Source organism: Protomyctophum parallelum (assembly GCF_964188405.1).
Source record: "Protomyctophum parallelum genome assembly, chromosome: 11".
NCBI lineage: Eukaryota > Metazoa > Chordata > Actinopteri > Myctophiformes > Myctophidae > Protomyctophum > Protomyctophum parallelum.
Window position 1 is genome coordinate 1,240,993 of NC_139707.1, and position 21,847 is coordinate 1,262,839.

A 21,847-nucleotide genomic window follows, 5' to 3' on the forward strand; every position below is an offset into this window, starting at 1 on the left:
TTTAATTACAGAGGGGTGGGAGTAATTCTTTAATTACAGGGGGGGGGAGAGTATATACATTTTACTTCTTACTTCTATATTTTAATCTATTTATTTTAATTGTTTTTCCTTGTAATTAGGAAATGCAAAGAACTGTTTCTGTTTTATTTATTTTATTGGCATATTCGAATTTAACATGACAAAAAAATCTAACTAACACATGATAGTTTGGAACCAAATGGACCATTATGGGTCTGTAACTCTGAGAGTGTACAAATCAAACCAATTTGGTTTCATTTTGTACACTCTCAGAGTTAAAATACCTTTGATTTTATGATATGAATTGGCTGTCCCAGAGATAGAAATGCCATTAAATGGGGGTCCGTAGACTAATGCATGTCAAATTGGGGGTCCTTGTCATATATTTAATAATATCATATATATTATATTATGGGGGTCCCTCTCATATATTTATTATATTACGGGGGTCCCTGTCATATATTTATTATATTATGGGGGTCCCTCTCATATATTTATTATATTATGGGGGTCCCTGTCATATATTTATTATATTATGGGGGTCCCTGTCATATATTTATTATATTATGGGGGTCCCTGTCATATATTTATTCTATTACGGGGGTCCCTGTCATATATTTATTATATTATGGGGGTCCCTGTCATATATTTATTCTATTACGGGGGTCCCTGTCATATATTTATTATATTACGGGGGTCCCTGTCATATATTTATTATATTATGGGGGTCCCTGTCATATATTTATTCTATTACGGGGGTCCCTGTCATATATTTATTATATTATGGGGGTCCCTGTCATATATTTATTCTATTACGGGGGTCCCTGTCATATATTTATTATATTATGGGGGTCCCTGTCATATATTTATTCTATTACGGGGGTCCCTGTCATATATTTATTCTATTACGGGGGTCCCTGTCATATATTTATTATATTATGGGGGTCCCTGTCATATATTTATTCTATTACGGGGGTCCCTGTCATATATTTATTATATTACGGGGGTCCCTGTCATATATTTATTCTATTACGGGGGTCCCTGTCATATATTTATTCTATTACGGGGGTCCCTGTCATATATTTATTCTATTACGGGGGTCCCTGTCATATATTTATTATATTACGGGGGTATATATTCTAATTGGGGTCAATTTGGGGGTCCCTGTCATATATTTTCTAATTGGGGTCAATTTGGGGGTCCTTGACATGAAAGGTTTTGGTGACCACTGGCCTATAGTATAGCTTATTACATGGCTTGGTTGAATGCTTGATTCTGATTGGTAAATGGCTGAATTCAGCAGGTCTGTTTGTGAGTATATATCAGGGGGGCAGTCAGCCAGATATTTCGTGAAGCCTCATTTGAAATCGGTAGTTCATATAATGGCCTGTTGTGGCGCTGGACTGGACCCAAAAAGCCCCATAGCTCCATAGAGGCCCATGTATTTTGGCCCAACTTCACCTAGACTGTATTACCTTAATAAACATGGTCATGAATACTTTCTTCTTCCAGTCACTAGTTTAAAGTCTCATTTCTAATGTCATAATATTCTTTTTGGAAAATTATGGTCCCATTAATTAAAATAATGACCATAAAGTCGCGTATGTTCTGAGGGGCGTGGCTACCGTTACCGTCTATGATCGGGATTCCCCTCCCACTCAAGAGTCTTCTCCTCCCACTCGAGTCAAAATAAAAACCAACGGAGAAGAAGGGGGGGGAAGTCCCGCCTCGTTGTCTGGGCAGCCAATGGCCAGCTGGACCCAAACGGAGCCAGCCAATGGCCAGCTGGTACCAAACGGATCTAGAAAGATGGCGACTTACATCAGGAATTAGCATATTATTACAGGCTTCATTTTACGTTCATGTTAGACCCGGGGAACGCTTTTTCCATATTTTTTACAGTCTATGGTATATATACAGGTTTAATGTTTGTTTTTAGTTCAGTGTTTGTTTTAAAAACACCATTAGTACTAACGCCACTAACCCTAACCCTTGACAACGAAGGGAAAATGTACGTCATCTTGTCCCTAAACACAGACATTAAATGCCATTAACAATAAAGAGAATGTAATGTTTGTTTTACATCACCTATATAATCAACATGAGTTTTGATTACTTTAATATATTAGCGCCCCTCACTTCACACGGGTGTGATTAAGTTCTTACGGAGCGTAAGAAATAAGTTCTTACGTAACCGTAACACAGACCGATGCCTAATCAAAGCCTCGGCGCACCAGCTGCGCCCGCTTGATTTACTGCCGTTTCCAACATGACAGCCACGACGTAAACACACACGCAATGTTCATTTACAGCTAAACAATGTTTATGTTTATTATAATTAAACATGACAGCCACGACGTAAACACACACGCAATGTTCATTTACAGCTAAACAATGTTTATGTTTATTATAATTAAACATGACAGCCACGACGTAAACACACACGCAATGTTCATTTACAGCTAAACGATGTTTATGTTTATTATAATTAAACATGACAGCCACGACGTAAACACACACGCAATGTTCATTTACAGCTAAACAATGTTTATGTTTATTATAATTAAACATGACAGCCACGACGTAGACACACACGCAATGTTCACTTACAGCTGAACAATGTTTATGTTTATTATAATTAAACATGACAGCCACGACGTAAACACACACGCAATGTTCACTTACAGCTAAACAATGTTTATGTTTATTATAATTAAACATGTTTTTGAAAACATTTGAGCGAGAAGCTGGAGTTTAAAGTGTAACAACGCATGGTATGATAGTTACACATGGAAGTAATCTGGAAGAATAACATCTTTCATTAACCCATTTTGTTGTTTTAAGCATTATGTTATACTTTAGCTATTGAAAAATAGCAGATCTATACAAGCTCATAGCGCGGCACCGCTATGAGCTTGTAGATCTGCTATTTTTGAAACATCGTGAAAATGTTTGAATATATATTATTACAGAGTGAACATTTTAACTCAAATCTTTGCTTCTGAGGGGTCCCTGGAACAACATATGTTCAGATGGGGGTCGGTGGCCAATTACATATTATTTTGGGGTCCTTGACATGAAATATTGAGCACACAGAAACATAAGGTTTTTCAGGATTTTTCAAATTTCGACGTCAGGCCAAAATGTCTTAGGAAAAAGAAAAATCACACCCGTGTGAAGTGAGGGGCGCTCTTATCATTCATCATACATCACTTTCCGTGTTCAACCAATCAAATCATCCGGAATGTCATTCCGGCCAATCACAATGTTGTGTCCTCACCGTTTCCGTCTTCAATCTTTCTGCCCTCACTTTTAGCTTCAATGTTTGCGTTCTGGTCACACTCACCCTGAAAAGCTGCTCATAGGAGGGTCACACTCACCCTGAAAAGCTGCTCATAGGAGGGTCACACTCACCCTGAAAAGCTGTTCATAGGAGGGTCACACTCACCTGAACAGCTGTTCATAGGAGGGTCACACTCACCCAGAAAAGCTGCTCATAGGAGGGTCACACACACCCTGAACAGCTGTTCAGAGGAGGGTCACACTCACCCTGAAAAGCTGCTCATAGGAGGGTCACACTCACCCTGAAAAGATGTTCATAGGAGGGTCACACTCACCCTGAAAAGCTGCTCATAGGAGGGTCACACTCACCCTGAAAAGCTGTTCAGTGGAGGGTCACACTCACCCTGAAAAGCTGTTCATAGGAGGGTCACACTCACCCTGAAAAGCTGTTCAGTGGAGGGTCACACTCACCCTGAAAAGCTGTTCAGAGGAGGGTCACACTCACCCTGAAAAGCTGTTCAGAGGAGGGTCACACTCACCCTGAAAAGCTGTTCATAGGAGGGTCACACTCACCCTGAAAAGCTGTTCATAGGAGGGTCACACTCACCCTGAAAAGCTGTTCATAGGAGGGTCACACTCACCCTGAAAAGCTGCTCATAGGAGGGTCACACTCACCCTGAAAAGCTGTTCAGAGGAGGGTCACACTCACCCTGAAAAGCTGTTCATAGGAGGGTCACACTCACCCTGAAAAGCTGTTCATAGGAGGGTCACACTCACCCTGAAAAGCTGTTCATAGGAGGGTCACACTCACCCTGAAAAGCTGTTCAGTGGAGGGTCACACTCACCCTGAAAAGCTGTTCAGAGGAGGGTCACACTCACCCTGAAAAGCTGTTCAGAGGAGGGTCACACTCACCCTGAAAAGCTGTTCATAGGAGGGTCACACTCACCCTGAAAAGCTGTTCATAGGAGGGTCACACACACCCTGAAAAGCTGCTGATAGGAGGGTCACACTCACCCTGAAAAGCTGCTCATAGGAGGGTCACACTCACCCTGAAAAGCTGCTCATAGGAGGGTCACACTAACCCTGAAAAGCTGCTGATAGGAGGGACTAGCGCCCCTCAAAGAAGGGTCATAGGACATGATAGGAGGGTCAAAGAAGGCGTTCAACAGCATGAAATGTAAATATGTTTTTAATCAACACATCTCAAATAGAACAACAAATATATAGTTATATAAGATAACAGCATTGTGACAACAGTGTTGTTTTGGGCAGCACATTTCTGTTTTAGTTTTAGTCGGTCTTTGGAATAAAACATTTGGCGGGCCTTGATGCGGTCGTAATGACTGTTTTTACACCAAATAGCCGATCTACAAGCTCACGCTGCGACACACTGGACAACACTGGACAGCTTCTCAAAGTCTTTGTCTCTCAGGGCACGACTCAGGTGGAGAGAAGTGGATTGGGTGGATGTTTATTGGAGGTGCCGTGCCCCCTCGCGGTCCATTTGGTTCCATTTGAACCATCTGGACCCAATGCACATCACACTGTGTGTGTGTGTGTGTGTGTGTGTGTGTGTGTGTGTGTGTGTGTGTGTGTGTGCATGTTTCCTTGAGGTATATGATTGTTATAGAATATAAATAGAATAGAATACAAAAGAAAAGAAAAGCCAAAAACTAATCTTAAGAAAATAAGAGGGTCTCGACCCACAGGTTGAGAACCACTGTGCTACTTTTACATTTCAACGACCCCAGATGACCCTAACGGTGACCCCAGATGACCCTAACGGTGACCCCAGATGACCCTAACCGTGACCCCAGATGACCCTTATGGTGACCCCAGATGACCCTAACCGTGACCCCAGATGACCCAACGGTGACCCCAGATGACCCTAACGGTGCAGATGACCCTAACGGTGACCCCAGATGACCCTAACGGTGACCCCAGATGACCCCTAACTGTGACCCCAGATGACCCTAACAGTGACTCCATGGAAACCAAAACATATTGATTATGTAAACACCCCCCCCCCCCACCACACCTGTTCCTGATTATTACATTATAATACAACACACTGTCTGTCTGTCCTCACAGCCTGTCTGTCTGTCCTCACAGCCTGTCTGTCTGTCCTCACAGCCTGTCTGTCTGTCCTCACAGCCTGTCTGTCTGTCCTCACAGCCTGTCTGTCTGTCCTAACAGCCTGTCTGTCCTCACACAGAGACACAGAGGAGTCAGGGTTCAACATAAACCCAGCGTAGAGCGGTTGAGTGAAGGAGGTCTGGGCGGTGTACAGGTGAGTCAGAGCGTCCTCTAACACTCTGTAGAAGGACAGAGTCCCAGCGGGACGGTCCAGATACACAGCTACTCTGTTGGAGCCAGAGGGTTTGATAGGAAGGTAAGTCTCCTTACTATTGTGTCTGACAGAGTAACCGTCACCACTCTGACCATCAGCACAGTACAGACTCCAGGACCGTTCATTCCCTCCAAGCTCACAGTCCAGACCCGCTCCTTTCCTACCGATGTCTCCGTCAGCCACTCCTATCCTAACCCGTCCACTGAACTGTACCTCACTGTAGCAGCGTTCATCTAGACTCTCTGAACTCAGAACCTGAGCCAGTCTATCAAACCTGTCAGGATGATCAGGATATGAATGAGGCTGATCATCCTGACGGGTCACCTTCCTGTTGTCCTCAGACAGAGAGAGGACACGGTGTGCTGTGTTTGTGTCCAGAGTGAGACGCTGGAAATCTGATGAGAAAACAACACAGTACACATTAAATACATCATTCACTGAATGATACGTGCACGGAGCACGACCGCACGTGCACACACACACACACACACACACACACACACACACACACACACACACACACACACACACACACACACACACACACACACACACACACACACACACACACACACACACACACACACACACACACACACACACACAGTATCAGATGTACAAGCTCAAAGCGCGGCACGCAGTGATGCGCTGTGAGCTTGTAGATCTGCTATTTTTAAATAGCCAACGTATAAAATATGGATAAAGTGTTTAACCCATCCTCCCATTTTGGGCGGGAACCCCTTTTGGTGTTAGCACTATGTCATGCTTTAGCTATTGAAAAATAGCAGATCTACAAGCTCATAGCGCGCCACCGAGTGGCGCGCTACGAGCTTGTAGGTCTGCTATTTTTGAAAAATCGAGAACGACTGACATAGAAACATAGCTTTTTCAGAAAACTGTCAGGATGTCAAAGACCCCTGGAACCCCCCACGGACCCCCTGGAACCCCCCACGGACCCCCTGGAACCCCCCACGGACCCCCTGGAACCCCCCACGGACCCCCTGGAACCCCCCACGGACCCCTGGAACCCCCCACGGACCCCCTGGAACCCCCCACGGACCCCCTGGAACCCTCCACGGACCCCTGGAACCCCCCAAGGACCCCCTGGAACCCCCCCAGTTCCACAACATGTTGCAACGCAACACGTTGTGAGCTTGAAGATCAGATATTTTCAGCAGATTTGGTGTAGAGGGAAAAGGAGGGTCCGAGGATAGATAGGGCGGGAACCCCTTTTGGTGTTAGCACTATGTTATGCTTTAGCTATTTAAAAATAGCAGATCTACAAGCTCATAGCGCGCCACCGAGTGGCGCGCTACGAGCTTGTAGGTCTGCTATTTTTGAAAAATCGAAGAACGACTGACATAGAAACATAGCTTTTTCAGAAAACTGTCAGGATGTAGAAGACCCCTGGAACAGACAGACAGACAGACAGACAGACAGACAGACAGACAGACAGACAGACAGACAGACAGACAGACAGACAGACAGACAGACAGACTCACGTGTTGTAAGGAGTTGAGGTTCACAGCGTTGAGGTTTAGTCCAGCGTTCTCCTCCATGATTCACACTGTAGGAAGTAGAACAACAATGAATCAAGTCAAAACCTGCTGCTTAATGTCTCACATCGGCCTGTTTTAGTCCCACCAAATATTTACTAAACACATTTTGTCATCATTCTCCCACAGACTCTGTCCAAACATCACTCGTTGGAAGAGGAGGTCGGACGCAGTTTTTGTTATTTGTTTAATTCGACGCGCAGTTGCGTTTCGCTGACTTTGGGACTGGTTTGGGGCGGGAGGGGGGTTTGAATGTAATTATTGACTGTTGGTTTGAGTTTGTTTTCTTGTTTGTTTATTTCATTTAGTAGGGAAAGAGACAGGGAGAGACGTCATTGTGAAGTGTACCGTTTACCTGTGATTTCGTCAATTACAACTTCCTACATAAAGTGTTCAGAGTAAACCCCACCATCCTGCTGATTTATTCCTTAGTTAATAATTTGCCTTGCTGTGAAGAGGGCGATTGTTACACACTGATACTTCTATCATCTCTATAGATAGATTATAGACATGTTAAATATATCAATACTTCTATCCTCATGTCTTTAGACTATGATGTCATTTAGAACACCGTTTAGATTCAGATGCTGTTTATCATTCTAGTATATCATGGTGAACATCATAACACTCACTGTAAATCACTGTCTGTATCAATCACTGTACATTCAAAATGTTAGAAATAGAACCATGGAACACAGACACAGACGATACTGTATATTAATGTTATAATACAGGGGTGGGCAACTTTGTACTTTCCCCCCTAAAGGAACGCTTGGAGGAAGCTGCCACCAGGTTTATTGACTAACACTAAGACTAGACTAAGACTAGACCATTTCAGATGAGTAAAATAGGACTAAAACTAAAGCGTGTGTTATTCAAAAGACTAAATTGGAATTAGCTGTCAAAATGAACACTGGCCAGGCTACCATATTGCAGCGTTGCAAACTGCATAATATTGCTGCCCTACAGAACAGATGTGAGTCAAGCAAGAACCCTCATGAAACAGAGGTGTTCAGAGAGCAACATCTAGTGGTCTATTGCACCTTTAAATCTGAGATTGTTTTGGGTCCATTTGGTTACAACGGAGCTTGTAATTGGCTATTTTAACCCATTTAGGCCTGACGTCGAAATTAAAAAAATGTCTTCTAAATTCTGACAGTTTTCTGAAATACCTGTTTCTGTATCAGTGGTGCTCAATATTTCATGTCAAGGACCCCAAAAATTATATGTAACTGGCCGCAGACCCCCATCTGAAAATATGTTGTTCCAGGGACCCCCACACACCCCCCAGAAGCAAAGATTTGAGTAAAAAATGTTCGCTCTGAAAGAATATATATTCAAAGATTTGTGATTTTTCAAAAATAGCAGATCTACAAGCTCACCGAGTGCCACGCTATGAGCTTGTAGATCTGCTATTTTTCAATAGCTAAAGTGTAACATAATGCTTCAAACACCAAAAGGGGTTCCCGCCCCAAAATGGGTTAAAATTGTCTATAGGCAACCTTAGGCACCAGTGCCAACATTGGCACAAATAAGGAGGGTGATCACTGGCACACTGCGGCATAAGTGTGTGAAAGAGCCTTTTTTGTTTAAAATACTATATTAAACTATTAAGAAAAAGATAGCCAACGTATAAAATATGGATAAAGTGTTCAACCCATTCTGAACGGGAACCCCTTTTGGTGTTAGCACTATGTTATGCTTTAGCCATTGAAAAATAGAAGATCTACAAGCTCGTAGCGCGCCACCGAGTGGCGCGCTACGAGCTTGTAGGTCTGCTATTTTTGAAAAATCTAAGAACGACTGACATAGAAACATAGCTTTTTTTCAGAAAACTGTCAGGATGTAGAAGACCCCTGGAACCCAAGGACCCCCTGGAACAGACAGACAGACAGACAGACAGACAGGATGTAGAAACATTCACCCATTCACACACACATTCATACACAGATGACAGAGGTAAGTAATTACATCCAATTACATTCTACATGAATTAAAACTCAGAACAATAACCCACCTATCTCCCTAGTCAGAGTTCTGCTATATTTCCACCCTCACCCCAGAGGGACACATATTACACATTACATTGCACACTACTGTCGTAGCAAAAACAGCCAATCTACAAGCTAACAACACGCCGCAATGTGACGCCTTTTGAGCTTGTGGATCAGCTATTTTTGCTATTATTTGAACTGAAATCCTGAATTATTCTTTTGCTATTTTTGAATTGGAATCCTGAAAAGTAACATTTTTATTTAATTTCAAATGCATTTAACTTTATGAACCAAATACAAAAACATTGGACATGAAAAATAGACATCAAAACAATAAAATATCAATGTTCGGATATATATACCTGCGGGCCGCTTTAAGTGATGGTGGGGGCTGCATGTGGCCCCCGGGCCGCCAGTTGGCCCCCCATGTATGTTATATAGAATCATGTTACATAGACACTATCTACTGTATATTAATCTATGTTATAAAACCATGGAACATAGACACTATCTACTGTGTATTAATCTATGTTATAGAACCATGTTACATAGACACTATCTACTGTATATTAATCTATGTTATAGAACCATGGAACACAGACACTATCTACTGTATATTAATCTATGTTATAGAACCATGGAACATAGACACTATCTACTGTATATTAATCTATGTTATAGAACCATGGAACATAGACACTATCTACTGTATATTAATCTATGTTATAGATTATAGAACCATGGAACATAGACACTATCTACTGTGTATTAATCTATGTTATATAACCATGGAACACAGACACTATCTACTGTATATTAATCTATGTTATAGAACCATGGAACATAGACACTATCTACTGTATATTAATCTATGTTATAGAACCATGGAACATAGACACTATCTACTGTATATTAATCTATGTTATAGAACCATGGAACATAGACACTATCTACTGTATATTAATCTATGTTATAGAACCATGGAACATAGACACTATCTACTGTATATTAATCTATGTTATAGAACCATGGAACATAGACACTATCTACTGTATATTAATCTATGTTATAGAACCATGGAACATAGACACTATCTACTGTATATTAATCTATGTTATAGAACCATGGAACACAGACACTATCTACTGTATATTAATCTATGTTATAGAACCATGGAACACAGACACTATCTACTGTATATTAATCTATGTTATAGAACCATGGAACACAGACACCATCTACTGTATATTAATCTATGTTATAGAACCATGGAACACAGACACTATCTACTGTATATTAATCTATGTTATAGATTATAGAACCATGGAACATAGACACTATCTACTGTATATTAATCTATGTTATAGATTATAGAACCATGGAACATAGACACTATCTACTGTATATTAATCTATGTTATAGAACCATGGAACATAGTCACTATCTACTGTATATTCAATATCTGCTAGAATGAACCATGGATCATATGGTAATATGATATGATAATATGGGAAACTGCATTTATAAAGTGCTTTACATTACAATGTAGTTCACATTCACCCACCGATGGCAGAGGAAAACATGCATGCTCATCGGGAGCTGTTAGGGGTTCAGAGAGTCTTGCTCAAGGACACTTCGACATGTAGCAGCCAGGAGGAGCCGGGAATTTAACCTGGAACCTTTGACGGCCGCTCTACACAAGTCTACTCACTTGACAGTCTCCAGGGCAGCAGACAGCGTCTTCAGAGCAGAGTCTCCTAAGTGGCTGAAGTTCAAGTCCAGCTGTTTCAGCTGGGAGGAGGGGTTGGAGGTCACAGCTGAAGCCAGAGAAGAACAGCCTTCCTCTGTGACTCCACAGCCTGACAACCTGCAGAGAAATACACATTAAATGTGTATTTTGTTGTTAAATTTTAACAAAGTGCTGTGTTGACGTTCACGTAGAGATCCACACAGAGAGAACACACATTCTTTACCCCAGGATCTGCAGTCCACACTGTGGACTCTTCAGTAACGCAGAGAGCTGGAGCAGTTGTGATTCCTGCAGGCAGATGAAACTGAGGTCCAATTCTTTCAGATGGAGAAGATTAGAGCTGAGAGCTGAGAGCAGAACTTCAAATCCTGTCTGTGTGAAGGTACAGCCAGCAAGTCTGTAATTACACATGGAATATCTGGACTGAATATCACAGTTTTGGAGTAAAGAGATGGAAAGAGAAGGTAGGCAGGGATAATGTGAAGTAAATCATCATAATCTTAATCTTCCAACATAGGAATTGTGTGTGTGTAAGTGTGTGTGTGCGTGCGCCAACATGAGTACATACTGTAATCACTGTACCCCATTAGTTCACATAATGATAATTCCCTAGCAGCCATGATGGATCACATATTGTAGTTACTGTACCGTAGCATTGATAATGATAATTCCCTAGCAGCCATGATGGATCACATATTGTAGTTACTGTACCGTAGCATTGATAATGATAATCCCCAGCAGCCATGATGGATCACATATTGTAGTTACTGTACCGTAGCATTGATAATGATAATCCCCAGCAGCCATGATGGATCACATATTGTAGTTACTGTACCGTAGCATTGATAATGATAATCCCCAGCAGCCATGATGGATCACATATTGTAGTTACTGTACCGTAGCATTGATAATGATAATTCCCTAGCAGCCATGATGGATCACATATTGTAGTTACTGTACCGTAGCATTGATAATGATAATCCCCTAGCAGCCATGATGGATCACATATTGTAGTTACTGTACCGTAGCATTGATAATGATAATTCCCCAGCAGCCATGATGGATCACATATTGTAGTTACTGTACCGTAGCATTGTGATGTGAGAGTGTGAACTAGACAACACAAACTCTGACCATATTATTATTCTAATCAGTGGGATACCATGATGTCAACTTTATTAACACTCTTATTATTAAGAATCAAACTATAAATAATAAAACAGAACTAATGTAAATAATAATGTGACCTCAGTATCTCCAGATGACAGTTTGGACTCTTCAATGCAGCAGAGAGCAGGTCCATGGATGGATCCGTTATGTCATTATAACTGATGTCCAATTCTCTTAGATGTGAAGGATTAGAGCTGAGAGCTGAAGCCACAATCTCATATTCTGCCTTTTTGAGGTCACAGCCAACAAGTCTGTAAATGTAGATGATGTAAAATCAGTGATCATCAACACAGATTAGATCAAATTCATGTTCAATGAAATTAACTATAAAGTGTAATGTAAATGTACCAATGTCTAGTTGGTCAGATATTGACAGGTCATATAAGAACAGTCTAGTTGGTCAGATATTGACAGGTCATATAAGAACAGTCTAGTTGGTCAGATATTGACAGGTCATATAAGAACAGTCTAGTTGGTCAGATATTGACAGGTCATATAGGAACAGTCTAGTGTTGGTCAGATATTGACAGGTCATATAACAGTCTAGTTGGTCAGATATTGACAGGTCATATAACAGTCTAGTTGGTCAGATATTAACAGGTCATATAAGAACAGTCTAGTTGGTCAGATATTGACAGGTCATATAAGAACAGTCTAGTTGGTCAGATATTGACAGGTCATATAAGAACAGTCTAGTTGGTCAGATATTGACAGGTCATATAAGAACAGTCTAGTTGGTCAGATATTGACAGGTCATATAAGAACAGTCTAGTTGGTCAGATATTGACAGGTCATATAGGAACAGTCTAGTGTTGGTCAGATATTGACAGGTCATATAACAGTCTAGTTGGTCAGATATTGACAGGTCATATAACAGTCTAGTTGGTCAGATATTAACAGGTCATATAAGAACAGTCTAGTTGGTCAGATATTGACAGGTCATATAAGAACAGTCTAGTTGGTCAGATATTGACAGGTCATATAAGAACAGGGAACCAGAAAACATCAAAGTGAAAGACAGACAATCTGTATTAACACATTCTGACCTGAGATCAGATTCTAAAAATGTCTTCTACATCCTGACAGTTTTCTGAAAAAGCTATGTTTCTATGTCAGTCGTTCTTCGATTAAAATAGCAGACCTACAAGCTCATAGCGCGCCACCGAGTGGCGCGCTATGAGCTTGTAGATCTGCTATTTTTCAATAGCTAAAGCATAACATAATGTTTAACCCATTCTGACCTGAGATCAGATTCTAACGCACGGAAGAATGGTGGTTCTTTAACGCATTTTGAACTGAGATCAGATTCTAAAAAATGTCTTCTAAATCCTGACAGTTTAAAAAAATAGCAGACCTACAAGCTCGTAGCGCGCCACTCGGTGGCGCGCTACGAGCTTGTAGATCTGCTATTTTTCAATAGCTAAAGCATAACATGATGCTAACACCAAAAGGGTTTCCCGCCCAAAATGGGTTAAAACACCAAAAGGGGTTCCCGCCCAAAATGGTTTAATAATACAGTGTGTAACTTGCATTGATTGATCTATGAATGTTCTTATTTAGTCTTTTTACTTTGTTCTCTGTGCGTACACACACACACACACACACACACACACACACACACACACACACACACACACACACACACACACACACACACACACACACACTTTGAGACCCAATTATTATTATAGTAATTAGGTGTGATGGTAGATTGATTCTAACAGGTTTTCTATCCACATGACTACTAACCGAGCCTTTCTGCTGTTCCTCACAGCTGGGAGTAGTCTGAATCTCGCCCCCCATTCTGCTGATGGTGTGTTGTATTGGTGCAGGTCAAACTCCTCCAGAAGCTCGTCTGACGTCAACAGTATGAACGCCAGAGCTGAACACTGGCTCTGAGACAGTTCTGTCTTTGATCTGTCCGCTGACTTCAGGTACTGTTGGATCTCCTGATGAACTGAGAGGTCGTTCATCTCCATCAGACAGTGGAAGATGTTGATGAATCTGTCAGGAGAGAGACTCACATCTTTCATTTTCATCTCCTTCAGGTTGTTGATGACTCTCTGGATGCTCTCTGGACTGTTCTCTGTGTGACCCAGCAGGCCTCCTAACAGACTCTGGTTGGACTCCAGCGAGAGGCCATGAAGGAAGCGGACAAAGAGGTCCAGGTGGCCGTTCTTACTCTTCAGGGCTTTTTCGCTGGCTCTCTGCAGGAAGTCCTCCAAGGAACTGACATCATCTCCCAGGAATGTCTTCAGTACCTCCATGTTCTTCTGTGTGTCTTCTTCTTCTCCTCCTCCTCCTCCTCCTCCTCCCCCCCCTCCTCCTCCTCCTCCTCCTCCCCCTCCCCCTCCCCCTCCTCCTCCTCCCATACTCTTCAGGGATTCTTCAATGGCTCTCTGCAGGATGACGTCTTCTTCTTCTTCTTCTCCTCCTCCTCCTCCTCCTCCTCCCATACTCATCAGGGATTCTGCGATGGCTCTCTGCAGGAAGACGTCTTCTTCTTCTTCTTCTTCTTCTTCTTCTCCTCCTCCTCCTCCTCCTCCTCCCATGGATGTCTTCAGTACCTTCATGTTCTTCTGTGTGAAACAGTGCATCAGGTAGACTGCAGCCAGGAACTCCTGGATGCTCAGATGAACAAAGCTGTAGATCTTCCTCTGAGATCGAACGGTCTCTTCTTTGAAGATCTCTGTGCACACTCCCGAGTACAGCGCGGCGTGGTTCACATCGAGACCACACTCTTCCAGGTCTTCTTGGTAGAACGTGACGCTGCCTTTCTTCAGATGTTTAAACGCCAGCAGGCACAGCATCAGAAGAACATCCCTGTCAGTCTCGCCATACTTCGTCATCATCCTTTTTATCATGAGCGATATGAAGAGGCTGAACATCCCGGTCAGGGTCTTGGGCAGCTGTCCTGTCTTGCCTGTCTTCACCAGGTCCTCCACAACGGTAGCGGTCATCCAACAGAAGACTGGGATGTGACACATGATGTGGATGCTCTTTGATGTCTTCACGTGTGAGATGATGGTGCTGGCCAGCTCCTCATCATCACTGAACATCTTCCTGAAGAACTCCTCCTTCTGGGGGTCTGTGAACCCTCGTATTTCTGTCACCATGTCAACGCATTCAGGAGGGATCTGATAGGCTGCTGCAGGTCTGGTGGTTATCCAGAGGAGAGCCGAGGGGAGCAGATTCCTCTTGATGAGGTTCGTCAACAGCAGGCCCACCGATGATGTCACCGTGACATCAGAGACGACGTCATTGTTGTCGAAGGCGTCTGAATCGACGTCAATGTTCTGGAATTTCAGCGGAAACCTGCTTTCATCAAGACCATCGAAGATGAAGCCAACTTTCCAGGCAGCGAGCTGCTCTGCTGTGACCTTCTCTAACGTTGGATGGAAAACATGGATCAGTGAGAGAAGACTGTGCTGCTCATCTCGGACCAAGTTCAGCTCCCGGAATGCGAAGAAAACCAGGAGATTGATGTCTTGGTTCTCCAAACCTCTCGCCCAGTCCAGAGCGAACTTACGCGCAGAGAATGTCTTCCCGATGCCAGCGATGCCAATGGTCAGAACTCTGCTGCTGGGTGTGTCTCTGCCAGGGAGGAGGGTCTTAAAGATGGCACGGCACTTGATTATGACGTCATAGAGGGTCTTCATGCTGGAGGCGGTCTCAAGCTGCCACACCTCATGTTGCTGATTAACCCCTTCACTCCCTCCCGCTGATAGGTGGAGTTCTGTGTAGATGTCGGAGAGGGAGGAGGACTCTTCAGTGACGTATGCCACATGATCAAGACCGTCGAAAGTGACCTTATAGACCTTTAAATACTCCGGCAGACGGACATCTGATATGAGGAGACAATTAATACATGGTAAACATTATGCTTCATTTACAACTTTACATTGAACAATCCATAGCATTAAAACTACTATGTATATATATCCTACAGAAAATCTAAATTTGTAAAAGAAAAAAAGGAGAAAATTGGCTAAAATAAACAAGATTGGATCGTTTTTTTAGTCTAAATGTATGTGTTTATCATCAGTATTTGGACATTGAGACAGGAATACAACGAGTATATTTAATCTGATGAGTCTGCTGCTATTTAAACATTCCATTCATTGAAATAAAATGTTGGTGTAAAATGTGTCCAGTCTTACTGTGTCCAGGTGTGGTTCGACTGAATGTCTTCTGTCCAGGTGTGTTTCTGAATGTCTCTCTGTGGAGATGAAGACAATAGAATATATACATATAGATGAAGACAATAGAATATATACATATAGATGAAGACAATAGAATATATACATATAGATGAAGACAATAGAATATATACATATAGATGAAGACAATAGAATAGATACATATAGATGAAGACAATAGAATATATACATATAGATGAAGACAATAGAATATATACATATAGATACATATATATATATGAAGACAATAGAATATATGGATACATATAGATGAAGACAATAGAATATATACATATAGATAAATATGTATCTAACGGTTAATTTTCCAGCCGGTTAATTAACGATTGTTTTTTATTTTATTTTATTTTTTATTTTTTTACCCCAAATGTAATATGCATAGTATAGGCTACATAATTAAAGTTGGTAGACGAATGGTATAAATGTATTTATGCTCCTTTTTAAAAGACAAACTAAATGTTGTTAAAGCAACATTTAACAATATAAATAAATTGTTGTAGGCTTAATCATCAATAAACAACGCATCACATCTGCACGCATGCATCTGCGCGTCTACAGTACAGAGGTCCGCCGGTTCTATTCCAAAACATAAATAAGTCCAGTCCAGATCTGAGCAGCCTATAGCCCAACTATAAAGCCACTGGACGCATGGGCTAAGCCTTTTTTAATTATTAAGGACGATCAGCATGCATGTCACCGTGTTCTGTTTCTTGACTTTTCGCTGACGAGAAACCCCTCAAACATGGATAGCACATGGCTAACTTGATAGCCGTAAGCCGTGCCAGTGTGGGGAGAACTTTGGGACATTGAGGGGGCAGAAAACAGCGCCCGAGCAGCGCTGTTCATGCAGCCTGGAGTGTGACAAGCTGGGCGGCGCAAATAACAGCAATTTTAGGCATGTGTGCAACATGACAACTGTTTTGTACAGTATTGTACAGTGACAACTACAGTCTCTGTAATGTTTATGTTGTACTATTACTAAAAACAATCTAAAACTAGCCGCTTCCGCCCAGATGGAGTAGCCGCATGGTTAAGTGCTCCGTCTAAGTTTTATCATTTATTCAAGTTTATTTTGGCCAAAACTGCCACTTTTATTTCAAACTACACGTGCAACTAGTTAAAGTACAAATACGTTTATGGAACTGAGGTCAACTAAATCACAGCTTCCTAAAACTACACCCGAGACCAACCCTCCCGACGCAATGGACCCCGACAAACAACCTCTCTCCCTCGCCATGCTGAGAGCGGAGCTGCAGTCGTCTCGGGAGGCAGGGCTCTGTGAGATAAAAACTGAAATAGCAACCATACGGCAAGAAATCAAAAAGGATATCGCAGCACTCCGTGAAGAGGCAAAGGCTGAATATGCCTCCATTCGCTCGGAAATAGCACAAGACCTCACCTCGCTGTCTTCCAAACACACAGAGTTAGCTTCGGAGCAATCAGACATGGGGAGATCTCTGAGTGATACTATGGACCGTGTTGCTGTACTGGAACATTCACTGGGCTCGATGGCAAAGGAGAACAAAGTCTTACAGGAGAAATGTCTAGATTTAGAATGCAGAAGCCGTAGACAGAATTTAAAATTATTCAACCTAGCTGAGGGTTCTGAGGCAGGTGACCCGGTTGGGTTCGCAGCCACCTTCTTCCCTACGGTGCTCGGTGCTGAGAACTTCCAGAACCCCATCATTGTTGACCGCTGTCACAGAATAGGGGCAAAGTCAAATGATAAGAAGGATAGACCTCGCATCATGATACTACGTCTGCACTATTTCTCTGACAAGGAGAAGATCCTCGAGCTGTCCAGAAAACAAGGCAGCCTACGCTACAATGGCTCTCCAGTGTTTATTCACCCAGACGTGCCCCAAGAGATTGCAAAGCTTCGCGCAACGTATGGCCTGATTAAAACCAAGTTGCGCGAAGCGAAACGCCGTCTCCCGAGCCTAGATTACAGTCTATATCACCCGGCCAGATTCACAATAACATTGGATGGGATCCGATACTCTCTCAACTCTCCTGAAGCGGCCGAAGAATTCTATCAAAAGAAAATAGCATCCGCGGCAACACCGGCTGTTACACCCGATGAGGAACAAGACTAGCTGGCCCGGGACATACACCCTGAACAATGATCACAGACTTGCTCTCTCCCCGTGGACATTTCTCTGTCTGCGCACCCTCCACCATCATTACTACATGGATACGATGACAAATCCACGCTCACTTTAAAAAAAAAGGTAATATTTGTGTGAAAAAGATCTGGCGAAAGCTACTACTAAGACGAACTTTATCCCTTTAATGCTTGGAATGCACGGAAACACTGTAATATATATATAAAAAAAAAAATTGTTTATCTATTGAATTTATTTTTATTATGGTTATTGTATTTGATCGTTTATCAGTCTAAAAGACGGGGTTATAGTTTACATTACTAGTGTGTGTATAGCAGCTTTGCTAATGATGCTATTATGGAATCACCATGGAGGCCGCCATTTCTATTTTTATTTATTTTTGTCCACTGTAGCACCGCGCTCGCGACCTGCGGTGCATTTGTTATCGTGTTTAGTAGGCTACAAGTGCTATTGCAGTAGCATCCTTGCTATTGCTATTGTTGTCATGTAGCCTCCATGGAGGCATCCATTTTGGGTACTATGACGCTAGCAACCTACGGTGCGCCTCGAGGGACAAAAAGGTCGTCGCTTGTAATGTAGTGAGGGAGGGGGGAGAGACGTTAGTTTACGAACGTAACCATGGTTATATGACTGAGATTCGCCTCCACTTCTGCTGTTTTGGATATGAGGAGGTTGCCTTAAGTTCTTTAAATTCCTCTTTAGATCAGTTTTATTGCCAACATTATGGTTTTAAAAGACTGTATAATTTACAAAAAAATACTTTTGAGCAAACAAAAGTGGGAAAAGTTGTTACTTTATAATTAGGGTGAGGGATTTTTCATTTTTTATTATTTTCTTATGAAAGTATGTGTTCATGCGGATGTGTGTATGCATATATATATATATACAAATTGGTTTGTTTTTTCCTTGGTTTTTGTGAACTAAGTTGCACCGACTGTGGTTTGTGTCTGTCTGTTTGAATGTGTGTTTTTTGTGAGATTGGGACTGTCTGTCTTTGTTTGTATACCCCTCTTTATTTGAACGTTTAATTATATTTATATATTAATACATATATTAGTGCAAGGACATGTTTATGCGGGGGTGTGTGTGTGTGTGTGTGTGTGTGTGTGTGTGTGTGAGTGTGTTTGTGTGTCTCTTTATGTATAGATCATCTGGTTGTTTTGGTTCAAAATAAGATTGTATCTTTTTATTTTATTTAATACATAACAATGGACGGTTAGCTAAGGTCTTCCCATTGTAGTTTTTTCTTTGTTTCTCTATTTTTACTATAGCTGCTTGTGTCTTAGACATAGAAAGCTGGTTAGCTTAGGCTTTTACTTCTGTGACTGCTATTTGAGGGCAGGCATGGAGGGTTTTGGGGTTTCTCCCGTTTGTTGTTTTAATCTGTTTTTGTGTTTCTCTGTTTTTGTTTTTGTTCTCTTGCACTCCTATTCCGAATTCAGATTGATATCAGCATTTACACTCAGTCCTTTTTTTATATTAATTCCTGATTTATACAATGGCTAATTCTATTCCAAATTCTAATATTGTAAGAGGGGAAAGCTTGGTTCAATACACTACTTGGAACTGTAGAGGTCTGAATGGAGCGGTGAAACGTGGCAATGTATTGGCTCATTTAAAGAAGCTGGGGACAGATATTGCTTTTTTACAGGAGACTCACTTACGGAATCAGGATCATAACCGCCTACGAAGAAATTGGGTAGGCCAAATATTTCACTCCCATTTCAATTTCAAATCCAGGGGCACAGCAATACTTATAAACAAGAACATTCCTTTTATACTAAATAAAACTATCCAAGACCTACACGGCAGATATATTATAGTTACTGGAAAGCTTTATAATTGTCCTATTGTTCTGGCTAATATCTACGCCCCTAACCATGACGATGAACGATTCATATCTTCTTTTTTGGCTACTTTGCCTGACCTTGACACTCACCAGTTGATCTTAGGTGGAGATCTGAATTTTATTCTTCATCCTACGCTTGATAGATCTTCACATAGACCCTATACTCTGACTAAATCAGCTAAAATGGTGAATACATTCATGGACACATTTAAATTATCAGATCCATGGAGATTCTTAAATCCAGCTCAACGTAAATATTCGTTTTTTTCTTCTGTACATCACACTTTCACAAGATTAGATTACTTCCTGATAGATTCAAAATTTCTTCCCTCAATAAGACACTGTGAGTATGAAGCAATTGTAATATCCGATCATAGTCCCCTAGTCCTCAAATTAGCATTTCAGAACAGACATATGGCCAGGACTTGGAGATTCGATAATACTCTAATAACTAGGCAAGCGTGTGTGGATGATATTAAATCCCAAATACAGTTCTATCTCTCTACAAATGACACACCCGATGTATCAAGAAGTACACTATGGGAAGCACTTAAAGCGTATATACGGGGGCAGATTATTTCGCGACAGGCTTTAATCTCCCGTCTACGTAATGTACAAGGCAAAGCTCTGACTGATCGATTACTTGAAGTAGACCTACAGTATGCAGAATCTCCTTCTCCTGAATTATACAGAGAAAGGGTTTCGACTCAAGCTGAATTCAATCTCCTATCCACAAATGAAACAACTAATTTGATGACTCTGTCACGCCATAGGTTTTATGAACACGGGGATAAGGCGGGCAAAATACTTGCACTTCAAATTAGGGAATCAGCTGCTTCTAGATTAATTACGGAGATCAATACAAACACTGGTCAAACTACTATTAATCAGCAGGAAATTAATGATGTATTTAAGCGCTTTTATTCAGATTTGTATACTTCGGAATCACTAGGAGATTCTAATTTGATTGATGCTTTTTCAGAAAATTTAAACATACCTTCCATTAGTCAAGAACATAAGGTTCAACTTGAAAGAGCTATTACCTTAGATGAAATACATCAGGCAATCTCACAAATGCAGTGCTCAAAAGCCCCAGGACCCGATGGCTATACCTCTGAATTTTACAAGTCATTTACAGAACTCATATCTCCCCTTTTACTTAAAGTGTTTAATGAATCTCTCAACGCCGGCCACCTCCCACCAACTTTCTACCAAGCTAGCATCTCTGTTCTACTTAAAAAAGATAAAGACCCACTTAATCCAGGTTCATACAGGCCTCTGAGTCTTTTGAATGTTGATGCTAAAATTTTAGCAAAAATTGTGGCTACACGCTTGGAAAAAGTGCTCCCAACTGTGATACATACTGATCAAACGGGGTTTATAAAAGATAGACATCTATTTTTTAATCTTAGACGCCTATTCGACATTATATATTCTCCCAGTAGTACCCCCCAAGATACGGAAATACTGTTATCTCTTGACGCGGAGAAGGCCTTTGATAGGGTCGAGTGGGACTTCCTCCTCTCGACCCTGT

The 21,847-nt window shown here is 41.6% G+C and overlaps 1 protein-coding gene and 2 long non-coding RNA genes across 6 annotated transcripts in view; 2 read left to right on the forward strand and 1 right to left on the reverse strand.

Moving 5' to 3' along the window:
• Positions 1-5,192, forward strand: part of LOC310866474 — a 117,314-nt gene extending 112,122 nt beyond the window's left edge. Inside the window, exon 3 of the long non-coding RNA XR_014569921.1 lies at positions 5,011-5,192. This is a non-coding gene — a long non-coding RNA (uncharacterized lncRNA). The remainder of the gene's footprint in view (positions 1-5,010) is intronic.
• Positions 1-21,847, reverse strand: part of LOC310866472 (NACHT, LRR and PYD domains-containing protein 3-like) — a 362,173-nt gene that overhangs the window by 202,218 nt on the left and 138,108 nt on the right. Inside the window, exons 5-13 of one of the 4 annotated variants that reach the window (XM_083776092.1) lie at positions 16,282-16,338; positions 14,689-15,965; positions 13,871-14,382; positions 12,199-12,372; positions 11,175-11,348; positions 10,913-11,068; positions 7,154-7,218; positions 5,499-6,046; positions 5,279-5,456 (exon numbers count right to left, since the gene is read on the reverse strand). The exons of 1 other annotated variant lie outside the window; for it this stretch is intronic. In XM_083776092.1, the coding sequence (XP_083632218.1) occupies positions 5,358-5,456; positions 5,499-6,046; positions 7,154-7,218; positions 10,913-11,068; positions 11,175-11,348; positions 12,199-12,372; positions 13,871-14,382; positions 14,689-15,965; positions 16,282-16,338 (3,062 nt within the window). In that variant the 3' untranslated portion in view covers positions 5,279-5,357. Of the gene's footprint in view, positions 1-5,278; positions 6,047-7,153; positions 7,219-10,912; positions 11,069-11,174; positions 11,349-12,198; positions 12,373-13,870; positions 14,383-14,688; positions 15,966-16,281; positions 16,339-21,847 lie in introns of those variants that run through there. 2 more of the 4 variants (XM_083776091.1, XM_083776090.1) reach the window with 2 other exon arrangements.
• The window catches only part of LOC310866473, a 311,387-nt gene that overhangs the window by 192,464 nt on the left and 97,076 nt on the right, over positions 1-21,847 (forward strand). The window contains exon 2 of the long non-coding RNA XR_014569920.1: positions 16,291-16,320. This is a non-coding gene — a long non-coding RNA (uncharacterized lncRNA). The remainder of the gene's footprint in view (positions 1-16,290; positions 16,321-21,847) is intronic.